This window comes from Anguilla rostrata, chromosome 5, assembly GCF_018555375.3.
Source record: "Anguilla rostrata isolate EN2019 chromosome 5, ASM1855537v3, whole genome shotgun sequence".
In the NCBI taxonomy this organism is placed as follows: domain Eukaryota; kingdom Metazoa; phylum Chordata; class Actinopteri; order Anguilliformes; family Anguillidae; genus Anguilla; species Anguilla rostrata.
The window spans coordinates 6,218,577-6,232,179 of NC_057937.1; the positions used below are offsets into that span (position 1 = coordinate 6,218,577).

Below are 13,603 nucleotides of genomic sequence, written 5' to 3' on the forward strand. Positions count from 1 at the left end.
GGGGGAGAGAGAGAGAGCGAGAGAGAGGGGAGAGAGAGAGAGAGAGAGAGAGAGGGGAGAGAGAGAGAGAGAGAGAGAGGGGAGAAGACTGAAGTGAGGGAAGGAAGTGTCGGCGTCGCGCGGTACTCCAGCCCTGCTCCCGGAAGCCGAGGGGGATTTTTAAAGTACCGGGGCCCCCTGTGGCGGCCCCCTGTGGCGGCCCCGCTCGTTCCGCTGGCCTCCTGGAGGGGGTGGGGGCAGAGAGGGGGCGGGCGGGGAGGTGGGGGGGTGGCGGAGAAGGGGCGGTGGAGAGGCTGCAGGGTGACGAGACCGGTTCCTCGCCACAGAGAGATGTTTTAGGTCAGCACTCGGGCCGCAGCCGGTGGTTCCAGCCTTAGGGGCGTTTGTTTTGTTTTCCGGAGGCAGGCCGGCCCCTCGCCGCGACGCCGTCGTCCGCGGGTTTAAGGGCGCGGGCGTTCGCGTTCGTTAATGCGTTTAGGTGTAATTGCCGCGACTTCAGCAGCGCATTCCATCGATTTCATTTTCACCTGCCGGCATGGCGCTTCGTAAATGACCGAGTCGTGGAGCGGCGCGCCAGGCACTGATTGATCTGGAGGCACAGGATCAATTTGTTTATTTTTTTTATACCCCTAATGCAGTAGCTACCCTCATTTTTGAACTATTTCATGTTTTTAACACCAGACACAACACAATGCTCTTAAGGGCTTTAAGGGCACTGTGGCAGGACACGTTTGGCTTCGTCCTGTCAGGGTGGGTCGGGCTTAAACTGGCCCGGGGTCGACATCAAGAGGATTCAGGCTCTTCGGTTAGCGCAGTCTTTGGGGGAAGCAGGAGGACCCCCGGCAACAGTTAGGGGACCCCGGCCGGAACGTAAGCCATGTGATATTTCATGCAAGCTGGCCTCTGTTATCTCATATAAGCATACAGTTTAAACCTGCCTGTGTCATATAAACCCGCCTGTGTTATTTCATAATCTGCCTGTGTTATTTCATAAAAGACTGTCTGTGTTATTTCATAATCTGCCTGTGTTATTTAAAAATGTGCCTGTGTTATTTCATAAAAGACTGTCTGTGTTATTTCATATAACCAGCTTCTCTGCCTTCTGGTTGCTAAGCAGCAGGTAATCAGACACAGACAAGACGTAAGTGGAGAGAGACGCGTCTGCGTGTGCGTGCGTGCCTGTGTGCGTGTGAGTGTGTGTGTGCATGTCCGTTTGTGCATATTCACGCATTCACTGTATAAGCATAATTTTATATTACTAGAATGGCAATAATACTGTACAGTGTTCCTCTGTATGAGTATTGGCCATTCGGGGGGTGGGGGGGGTGGTGGTGATGTGATTTGATTGACAGGGAACGTGCCACTCGACTGTGGACCGGAAAGTAGTCAAGCAGGCCTTCAACCTCCCCATACACTCCTAACTCTCTCTCCTGCACAGCCTTAATGGACGTCACATGACCCTTTCATAGCAGCCCTTGATAGGTGGAGATGAGAGACACAACCACTTCACAACCACCCAAGAATACCAGAGAACCCAGGAAGCTACATCTTACAGCAAACATCAAACACATTAAACAAAATGAAGAGTTCCATTAGTTTGGTCAACCTTTAAACACAGCTTACTTATATATTAAATTGAATCCCTGGCATTATAAAAGTAATGAATGGGTTGAAATGAAACGTAAACAGCTGAGACGATTTCTACTTTCAGTTTGTCCTGAAACTTCTCTGCATTAGCACACAGAGAGGCAGAGGCTATTAGTTTCATAGGTCATGACTTCACATAGAAATTTTCATCTAAATGACGCATACTGCAACACACACGCTTTATAGGAGCAGAGTATTGCCGTATGATTTTCAAAAATCAATACGTTTCATGCCATTGCATGAATTCAGACACATTATGTGGCCATTTTGATTTACCCTGCTGGAGTTCCGTCCGATAAAAATATCCTTGATATAGAAATAATGGAAATATCGATTGGTTGTGATGACAACCAAACTGTTAGGGCCGGGGCCTGTTGAAATATTGTTTTTGTTCCTCTTTATGTAATTCCCCGTGAAATACTCTGAAATAGTACATCAAAAAACAGACACAAAAAGTTTGAGACCTTGACACATCCAAAACTGAACTGTAAAACACTCGTCAGCATGAAACAACCTAAACTGACAAAAAAAATAAATAAATAAATTTGGCCGAGTATGGAACAGTGTTCAATGAGAAAATGCCACTGTCGTCACCAGTCGCGGCACGCGCAACAGTGACAGACACCAAAGAGACTGAGCAGGAGATTAACAGATTAGCAGAATTGATTTGCTTTTCGTTTTCAAATTTAACAATTTAACGGCTTAAAAGCAGCGTAAGCTCGGCGAAGGAGAGGAAACCGGCCGATCTCAGTCAACAGCTGTAACTCGGCGATCGAGATGAGCCTACCTCGTTTCCTGTCTCGCACCCCTCCGTGAGAGCACACCCTCGCGGCATTGCACATGCTCAGATCTGCCTCAGAATGGAGGCCGGGCCGTGACTCACACAGCAGACCAGATCAGCCCCGCTGAGGTCACCAGGTGATTCGGGAACATGTAAACACAGAACCGTCCTTCACCTGGCCTGTGGCTAAGCTATATTTAGAAATGGAAGAAGAATATAGCTTGATAAAAAATAAAAAAAAATTGCCCGAATGAACATCGAAATAACAGTACACAAATATATTAATATGACTATTAATCCATTATGATGCTGACGGAATTGAGTTCCAGGTTTTAGCCCCTCTGCTGATCCACTCTAAAATAAAGCTGTTTGTAGCTGCAAAAGAGAGCTATTTAAAAGGAGACTGTATTATCTCAAGGCTATGCAATGCCACCTCTTATTCGTCCTCATACTGAAGCAGATAGAGATTAAGATTTATTTAAAACCCAGTGTCAGTCACCTTGGAGTAAAAAGCTCACTTGGAGTTTGTTAAGACAAAGTGCCTGAATGGAGCAGAGTAGTCAGAACAGACAGCTACCTAAATAAATTCACAACGGCTTTTTTCCTAAACTGAATCAGATCATGAGGAAGAGAAGCATATTAAATGATATGGCAAACTTAAGATGGGTATTACAGATCTGAACACTAACTGCAGGACCAGAATTATGCCATACCTTTCTTTTCGTTTTCAGGATAGATTCCCTAGATATCCCTTAAAATGAAAGACTAATGAATACTTGCAAAGATGGCCTTCAAACTTCTATCCTATATTCTGCTTGTTGTCCATTCTGTGATGTGTTGAAATTTAGGAGAGAGAAGACACTGAATGCAGGGTTCTTCAAACACTGGGGCACCTTTCCATGCAGGAGATCACCAGCAATCTCCAACACACTCCAGCGATCTCCAACACACTCCAGTGATCCCCAAAACACCTCCGAGTGCCAACACACACCAACAATCCCTAACACACAGCAGCAATCCCCAACACGCACCAACAATTCCTAACACGCACCAGCAAGTCCCAACACACACTAGCAAGCTCCAACACACACCAACAATCTCCAACACACACCGGTGATCCCTAACACACACCAGCAAGTTCCAACACGCACCAGTGTGTCCCAACACACACCAGCAAGTTCCAACGCACACCAACAATCTCCAACACACACCAACTCTTCCTGTTTTCGCTGATTTTTGTCAGCCAGGATGCCCGCTGACCGTTGAACGTCAGGTCATGATTGGCGGGTTTCTGACGGATCTGAGCGGGTGACGTATTGGACAGCCAGGCTTGCCACTGTGCAAACGCGGCACGTCTGAAAAGTGCTTGTGCTCCAGCAGATCCCGGCTGGGATGCTGCGTGCTCACGCAGACTAAACCGAGGTGCAGATCCCTGCCAATCTGCATGCTCATGCGGAGTATCGCGGCTGACAGGAAAGTGTCAATACTGTCTGAATATGATTAATGTCTCTGCTCAGCTGCCTCCAGGGAAGTTAACATTATAACCTGGAAACTGGGCCAAATTGTATTTGAATACGCAATGAGTATTACAAGCACCCGTGACTTAAGTCTCTCCCAAGTACGAGGAATTCATTTAACATAGCATGTGGCAGAATGCAAAAAAAGAAAGACACACACACATATGTGCATACACAAATGCATACACACACACACACGTGCATACACAAATGCACACACGCGCACACGCATACACACTCCACGATGAGTATATGTACACATTCGCAAAGTAACAGTTTAATGAAAACCTGTCATTAATATTTTTTAAATGTAGTAAGTGTTATATTAAAGGCACTTGCTGCTTTAAATGTAGTAAGTGTTATATTAAAGGTACTTGTTGCTTTAATGTGCTTTATTATAACACCATGAACTGTGACCATGCACCTTTAAGTGTGAGTATGTAACTGTGACTGTGACTACGCACCATTTGACAGTGACTATACACACTTTAACTGTGAATATAAACCCTCTAACTGTGGCTGTGCATCCTTTAACTGTGACTGTATTCATATTTCAGCATGGCCCCTCACAGTTTATTGCTTACTGTCCAATATTGCTGACTGTCGCTTATTGCAAACAGTCCTGGCTCTTAGACGGATGCGTCTCACAGCGAGAGCAGTGCCATTTGTCATGTTTAAATCTTTGAAGTTAAAGAGAGTTACACTGGCACAAAGGGAACATGAAAAATAATGTAAACACGAATACTGCACTGTGCCTGTATCACAATAATCATTTGGTCATCTTATCGATTTAAAAACGACCACGTGGATAAGGAAGTTTTTACTGGGCATCCTTGGGTTATTGCAGATTTTATTCATGCTAGAGTCAACTTAATTATTCAAAGGCCAGAAGAAATATTTATCTCCGAAATTTCCATTTGTTAACAGGTCTTAGGAGCATCCAAATGTTAGCGCATTAAAATTTTATTAAGCTGTAATAAGTGTGACCTCTGCAGATGAGGCCACGAGATCGTGGGAACTGCATTAAAAAAATCATAAATTTCCTGCTGTAATATCATGCCTCGCAAATGCAAACAAACAAACAAACAAACAAACAACAGACAGAAAATTAACCGAACTCTCGGTGGAAAGGCCCATTCTTTCAACGAAAAATAAATATCCACAGGCCATGACCTTTACCGAGCTTTTAGCCACAGCAGCTTTTTTCTGTACGGCCACAGAGTTTAGCTCCCTGAGACTGTCAGTCTATCCTTCCTATCCTAGCACAACATGTCTGTCCCACTGAATGGACCTCTTTTAGGTAAATGGGGTGGGGGGGTGGGGGGGGGGGGATGTAGTTTCCGAAAGGGAACATTTAAAATGTTCTGAATTTATTATGAATTTCATCCATCCATCCATCCATTCATTATCTAAACCCGCTTATCCCAGTCAGGGTTGCGGAGGGTGCTGGAGCCTATCCCAGCATGCATTGGGCGAGAGAGGCAGGAATGCACCCTGGGCAGGTCGCCAAGTCTATCACAGGGCTATTATGAATTTATTATTATTATTCATTTCTCCATTTGCACTGTCAATTCAAGGGTCTGAATATTGCCTGTTTGGAAGCTTGACAAGTAAAATTAGCAGCTGGCTAGCCAGCTAGCAAGCAGAGAATTCCTCATTAGCATGGATGAGAGGCTCTAAGCCTCAGTTATTAGAGGGCCGGTTGAGCTTAGATTTTTTTTCCAAGTTCATCCGCCTGGCCACTGAAAGCTTCAAACAAAATATGGGAAAAATATATTTATAGTCACCCACCGCAAAATTATTGATCGACTAAGTGATTTCAAGGTGCCTGGTTTTCAATTATGAGCACGTAACCCGGCTCGGAGACCAGAAGCCGGGCAGGGACCATAATTTTATTCAGTCACCAGAGCTGATGTAGCACCTGGTCAGGCTGAAGGTACTTCTGCAGAGCCGGCTACTGGCAAAGACACCATGCAGTCCTTTAAGGCCACAACCGTCCCTGGGCCACAAAATTCAACTTTTAGGATTGGTTTTGCAGCACATTTTAATCGTACAGTAATTTATGCATCTGCTTCTGACTCTGAAATTGGCTGGAAGGGACCTGAAATAGGCTGTAAGGGAACCTGACCCTGAAATTGATGGGAACAGACTCTGACCCTAAAATGGACATGAGTGGACCCTGACCCAGACCCTGTTCACCACTGTAGACTATTGCAGTGTGGAGCCCTCCCTTTCTGCCTTTTCTCTGAACAGAAAGGGAAGAATGGAAGAGGCACAGCACTGGTGATGGGCGGATTAGACCCTGCAACCCCCTACAGCCCCCAACCCCCCCCAGCTCGCACCTGAGGCCGTAGAGCACGGTGCCGTCGGGGTGCAGGCGGATCATGCGGTTCTTGACGGTGACGCCGTGCACGAAAGACTTCTTGTCGTTGATGAAGTAGGTGTCGGGGACCCAGAGCTGGTCGGCAACCCTGTTGTCCAGCGTGAGGTTGAGGGGGATCCCCGTGTAGGACAGCCGCCTGTCCCTCCACGACTGCAGGAAGTACATGGTGATGGTGTAGTCCTGGGGAACGTGGAGAGAGAGAGCGGTTAGCAAGGGCTAGTCCTGGGGATGTGGGGAGAGAGAGAGCCATTAGCAGGGGCTAGTCCTGGGGATGTGGGGAGAGAGAGAGCAGTTAGGGGGGGTTAGTCCTGGGGATGTGGGGAGAGAGAGTGCCATTAGCAGGGGCTAGTCCTGGGGATGTGGGGAGAGAAAGACCTGTTAGCGGGGGCTAGTCCTGGGGAGCATGGAGAGAGAGCGGTTAGCGGGGGCTAGTCCTGGGGAGCATGGAGAGAGAGAGCGGTTAGCGGGGGCTAGTCCTGGGGAACATGGAGAGAGAGAGCGGTTAGCGGGGGCTAGTCCTGGGGAGCATGGAGAGAGAGAGCAGTTAGCGGGGGCTAGTCCTGGGGATGCGGGGAGGGAGAGAGAGCGGTTAGCGGGGGCTAGTCCTGGGGAACATGGAGGGAGAGCGGTTTGTGGGGACTAACTGCTGCATTCGCAGGCAGAAGAGAGGAGGAGAAAGGGGAAGGAGTTGCGCTGGGGAGATTTCTCAAAGCCGATTGCGGTGAGCTTTTTGTCTTTTGTCTGACTGAGAGCTGGAAAGAGACACAGAAATATCACAGCTGTGCGAAATGTGCCCCACTCTGACATTTAACACAGCCGCCAAATATTTCCCCAATGAGCGACTATATCAGGCGGCAGAGTATTGAAATGTTTCACGAAAAAAGATAATTTAGCCTGCACTGCACATACACAGTAAATGTACTGTATATGTTCAGTGTAAACTATACATTATATATATATATATACATATATATATATATATATATATATATATATATATATATACATACATGTGTTTATATATATATATATTATAATAAATATAAATAAATATATATATTAATGTATATATATATCTATATATATATATATATGTGTATATATATATGTATATATATATATATATATAATGTATATATATATATAATGTATAGTTTACACTGAACATATACAGTACATTTACTGTGTATGTGCAGTGCAGGCTAAATTAGCTTTTTTCGTGAAACATCTCAATACTACATTGAGATGTTATATATATGTATATATATGTATATATATATATATATATATATATATATATATATATATATATATATATACATTATTATATATATATATATATATATAATATATATATATATACATATTATATATATATATACAGTATATATATATATATATAATATATATATATATATATATATATCATATATACATTATATATATATATATATATATAATATATATATATATATATATATATATGAATTATACAATCACAGTATTGCTAAGCTTGTGTTTAGTGTTTATTTTGTCTGGAAATCTAAAATACAATTTATTAAATCAGTGCAAAATACTCTTATCTTCATTTTATAAACGAGTGCATTTATTTCCATTTTTCTGAGGCTGTCTTGGAACTACGTAATGGGCCCCCGAGTGAAAGCCTTGATGGACCCCGGTATGAAAAGCTTGAAGGAGCCCGTTTTGGCCGCCTCGGGCAGTATAATGACACGTCTGGATGATCGGACGCCTCCTCCCGCTTTGTGAGAGCGGGAAATGTTCTGAAAACGCTTCTCCGCTCGAGGAACAAGAGAACTGGCGCCACCTGCGAGCCTACCTGTCAGCCAAGGTTCTGAGCTGAATGGGGCCTGGATTGAGTTTGGAGGCTGTCAGCATTGTTTTCAGGGGACATCATCATTTATTAACGTGTCAGAGAGCTTAACGCCTGGTGCAGTCACTTCTCACGAGCCGTAAAAAGCTTTGGGGACTCCATTACCCAGGATCCTTGGGATGCAGAGAAAGGAAGAGACTTTGAATGTTTAATCTTTTTTTTTTGGCTGTGGCTGCTTATTAATTCAGATGTTCATTGTGGAAACACATAAAAGGCTCAATGCTTGGTTCAAATAGTCCTCTCTGTCATTTGGAAGGTTATTTGTGTGGTGCACATTAGAAGATGTTTAGCGCTAGTCAAGTACGGCCAATAAATGTGAAAAATGAAAACAACCTTTCAGTCTTTGCATGCGCTCAGACAGTCACTCATTTTTTAGTTTCTTGTCATCTCAAGTGTTGGCTGTTTCATGAATTCATAGATTCATAAAGTATGTCATTTAACTGTTCATGCATTAATGCTTTATTCAGTTTGGAACACGTCCATGTGAACACGCGCTTTGTATCATATTGCATTGGTTCATAGAGTATGAAACAGGGCAGTCTACACAAAAATAATGTCACAGTATTTTCAGAAAACACGTCTATATCTTCGTTGTCCAATTCCTGTCATGAATAGCATATAGAGAAATCTACGGAAGAAAGATGAGGAAGAACCGGACGCCAGCCCTTCTTCCGTTCCGATACAGGCTACACCTCTCGGGTCTTCAGACGGCACAATCAAATAACACGGGTCATGTGGAAAGTGAAGAACTGCCGCCATTTTGGTTCAAAAAGTTAACCAGCGATTGGCTGCGTGGCGATGGAAGCGGAGCTTTTCTAACTGCGAGTGTTTCGCACTGTCGGCGGTGACCTCAGCTGCAGAACGTCTGACAGCCGTGCTGTCTGTCTCCCCTCTCGAATTATAAATACCCCAACACCCCCCCCCACCCCCACCCCCCACCCATCGAGTCATGACAGTGAATCCTTAACAGCCAAACCGCCTTGCAGCTTCCTCATCGGTCTTGATTCTCTGAGGTCTCGGTTTCGATATTAAGTTGCGACACACATTCACACGGACTTTCTGTCCGTTGCACAAATCACTTCTGGCTGAGGGTTCGGCCGGGGAATTGAATAGGTGGGTAATTCAGAGTGCTGTTTAAAAAGCACCGGATGCCAGCCTGTCTGAAATGCCAGTGTTTGATTTAGTGGAATAAGGATCCCTTTTGTAATCAATATTTAATGTCTGAGGTTGTACCAGGCACCAGTTTTTGCATAATTACGATGGCACAATATAAACAAACACAGCATTAGCACACAAACTAATGCACAGCACTATCCAGTGCTCTACTGCTGACCACATGCTTCTTGATAGCTCACATGTATTAGTAACATGTGCAGCTCCAAATGCACTACTATGAATGTAGTGGATTTGGAGAGGACACGCCAGGCTGTGCGGTAACAAACCAAATATTTAGTGGGGTCACGTTGTCCACCCTACCCCAGGCAGGTCACCGTGGATACTCATTTAAATTCCAAACATTCTCATGAATGAATTCAGGTCACTTTAAAACACGTGTTCCACAGTTTTGCTCTTTTTTTTTAAACAGCCTCAAACTTTTTCTCAAACACACTGCTGGTTTTGCTCATTTACCATTTGCTTCGCCCTTGACCTTCACACCCTTTCGCACATGTGATTCAGCACCAATGGGCTGGTGTCCGCACTCGGTGTTTACGACTTCACTGGTTTCGGCCATACGTCCGTCAATTAATGAATGGACAGAAATATCAGAATCACGGGAGCCACAGCACAGTACAGGGTCCTTAAGGAACATTCATTATTTGTGGCATTAATAACCGTTTTCTGCATAACGTGTCATCATTAGGCATCAAAAACCTATCATTACAAACAGCTGACAGCTCTTGAAGCTGCAGGAATTTGAACAGGTGACAGTAGCACAGAGTCAGGTGATGGCAATACAGGATCAGGTGACGGTAACACACGATCACATGATCAGGTGATGGTAACACAGAGTCAGGTGGTGTAACAGGATCAGGTGATGGTAACACATGATCACATGATCAGGTGATGGTAACACAGAGTCAGGTGGTGTAACAGGATCAGGTGACAGTAACACATGATCACATGATCAGGTGATGGTAACACAGAGTCAGGTGGTGTAACAGGATCAGGAGATGGTAACACATGATCACATGATCAGGTGATGGTAACACAGAGTCAGGTGGTGTAACGGGATCAGGTGACAGTAACACAAGCTCAGCTGGCGGTAACACAGGACCAGGTGACAGTAACACAAAATCAGGTGACAGTAACACAGGACCAGGTAGCGGTAACTCGGGATCAGGCAATGGTAAAATCGAGACTAGCCGCAAGACAGCAGAGAAAGATGAAAGGCAGGCAGCGGGGGGCTCCAGGCGAGACTCAGTGATTGAGCGGATGCCTGCTGGGTTTGCAGTGCATCAGACGCTGGGTTTAGCATTACACACTTCAGCAGCAGCTGTACAGAGTAAGGTTATATTTCTGAGTGAACTGTGCTGTCTGACATCAAACTCTCCAGCACCAAATCTTCAAGGGAGAAGAACATGAAATAACCAAACAAATCACAACCAAATTTTCTCTGCCGAACATTTCAGCATTGATCTCACAGAAGGCTGATCGGCCGGTAAAATAACCGACAATGTGCTTTCACGAAAAGCAAATAATCTCGGCCTGCATCGAAGAGCGCAGACACACAAAAGGCTTGCATTCGAACCCTTGTACAGGTGTGCTCTTCCTAACACACTCCCAATGGGAGGAGAAACAAGGTGAAGACAGGAAGACCGTTTAAAACAGTTTAGATCCGCCTGCAGCCCTCTCTAATTGTACTAAAGCAGAGTTTTTCAGGGCCAGATCACACCAGCGTTCTGTGAAATGCCATCAGCCGAACCCCAGGCAATCTCCGGGCTGCATTCGGCCTAATGAGCTGTTTCCCTAAAAATTGCATCGGAAGCCAAACCCGCGAATAACAAATGCCATCGTTCGGTGTGACTTCATTAAGAGATAAACACTTCTACAGCCACTCCAGTCTGTGTGGGTGTGGGGAGGGGCGGGAGGCGAGGGGGGGGGGGGGTTGCTGGCAGCCAACTCCTAAAAGAAATACAAACTTCTGTTCAGCTTTAGCTGTGGGCCAGAGCCAGCCAGATTCAGACGTGGCTCTTTTTTTTTTTTTTCTTAATCACTTTTCCGCGAGGCAGAGGACACGCGGATGACTCCGCGCAGTGGAACCAATTAAGAGGAAGTGCGGTGCGAATGAATTCACGGCGGGGGACGTCTGACGGGTCTTCCTGTGTTTGAGCCCACGTTCCGAGGGGTTTGGGGACACGGGGCGTAATTTCACCGGGAGGGCGGGGGCGGGGGGGTCCGCTGGGGTGAGTGGGACGGAAGATGGGGGTGGGGGGGGCCTTGGAGAGGGGTCAGCTGTGGGGGCTGGAAGCAAGAGGCACGCAACGCTGAATTTACCCATGAATCTCTGCAGGAATCAGCTCCCAACAGTCAGCCTATTAGACTGTACACTGTGCTTATTGTGCAGCACATTAAAATACACTTAGCCATGCACCCCACCAATATACTGACACAGTGCACTGGGCTGCACGTGGGCTCCTGCTGTACACCAGTCTGATCTCAGCTCTGCCCAGGGCACATCTCTATTCCACAGGAAACACCCCCATTACACGCCCCCATTACACCCCTCTACTGCACAGGGAACAACCCCATTACACGCCCCCATTACACCCCTCTACTGCACAGGGAACAACCCCATTACACGCCCCCATTACACCCCTCTACTGCACAGAGAACAACCCCATTACACGCCCCCATTACACCCCTCTACTGCACAGGGAACAACCCCATTACACGCCCCCATTACAGCCCTCTACTGCACAGGGAACAACCCCATTACACGCCCCCATTACACCCCTCTACTGCACAGGGAACAACCCCATTACACGCCCCCGTTACACCCCTCTACTGCACAGGGAACACCCCCATTACACGCCCCCATTACACCCCTCTACTGCACATGGAACGTCTTCATCCTCCTCAAACACTGATTTATACAATAATCTAGGGCCATAAATTGCGGGAGAGCTGCCACTAGTTTCATGCAGGTGTGGAGAGCTCTCTCTCTCTGTCTATGTCTCTCTCTTTCTCTCTCTCTCTCTCTGTCTATGTCTCTCTCTCTCTCTCACTCTCTCTCTCTCTCTCCCAGTCTTCTTCCTTCTACTCCAGTGTTTCACTCTCGCTTTGTCTCCACCTTAATTTATTCCTCTCTTTCTCAGTTTCAAAATCGTTCCCTCTCTCTTGCATTTGTTCTCTATCTCTCTCTCTCTCGCTCTCTCTCTCTCTCTCATCTCATCTCTTATCTCTCCCCCGCACGCTCGGTCCGGTGAGTGCATGTGCCAGGACCGAGCTCGAAGGCTCGCTCAGAAAGCGTCTGCCCCTGCTGCCCCCTGCTGCCCCCTGCTGCCCCTGCTGCAGCTCCACAGCACTCTCTGTGATTTCTGGGCATGTGTGCCGTTCCATCACATTAACTGAAGCAGGCTAAATGTTCAAAAGTTCACACTGATGCGTGTGTCACATTATTCCACCGGTAGTTTCAATTATGGGCAAGTTTTTATTATGTATTTGCCATGGAATTACTGTGATATAGTGCACAAGTTGCGCACATACTTATTAACACTAAGCCAGTACTGTGTGGTTACTATGTAATAACAGACTTAGTAACACCAAGCCAGTAATGTGTGATTACTATGCAATTACATATTCATTAACAGGAGGCCAGTACTCTGCGATTACTATGTAATTACACACTTATAATGTACCGTATGATTCACAACTGGTTTACAGCAAATTGTTCAATGTTACATAATCCCTGCTAGAGTAAATGTGATCCCTGGTGGGGGTAATATGAACTCTTATAGAGTTGAATTAGCACTGACAACTGTAAGTAGCATGCACTGACATACTGCCATTAACCCTTAGTGCTATTGTTTGTACAAAATTCCAACTTCATTGTTGTATTAGAGCCGTGGACAAATGACTAAATTGAAATCATAGATGATATTATAAGATTCCATGGGCAGCTACATGTAGGAATTAAAATTCCACCAGTTTTTGGGTGGCCAGTGTGACCTGTTAACTACACAAAGCCGCAGGCTAATTTTTTTCTTTTCAGCTTTATTTGGATAGAACAGTGAAGAGAGACAGGAAGAATTAGGAGGAGAGAGAGAGGGAGAGACATGCGACAAACGTGGGCGGTCAGATTCGAACCACCGACGTCGCATTGAGTATGTGGATAGCTCTCTACGGACTGCGCCACTTGAGGCCCCAACGCAGGCTAAATTTAC

General features: G+C 45.6%; 1 protein-coding gene across 3 annotated transcripts in view; it reads right to left on the bottom strand.

Moving 5' to 3' along the window:
• gabrb1 (gamma-aminobutyric acid type A receptor subunit beta1) overlaps positions 1–13,603 on the bottom strand; it is a 56,021-nt gene that overhangs the window by 16,505 nt on the left and 25,913 nt on the right. For all 3 annotated transcript variants that reach the window (XM_064334785.1, XM_064334786.1, XM_064334784.1), the window contains one exon: positions 6,288–6,508. In XM_064334785.1, coding sequence (XP_064190855.1) covers positions 6,288–6,508 — 221 coding nt within the window. The remainder of the gene's footprint in view (positions 1–6,287; positions 6,509–13,603) is intronic.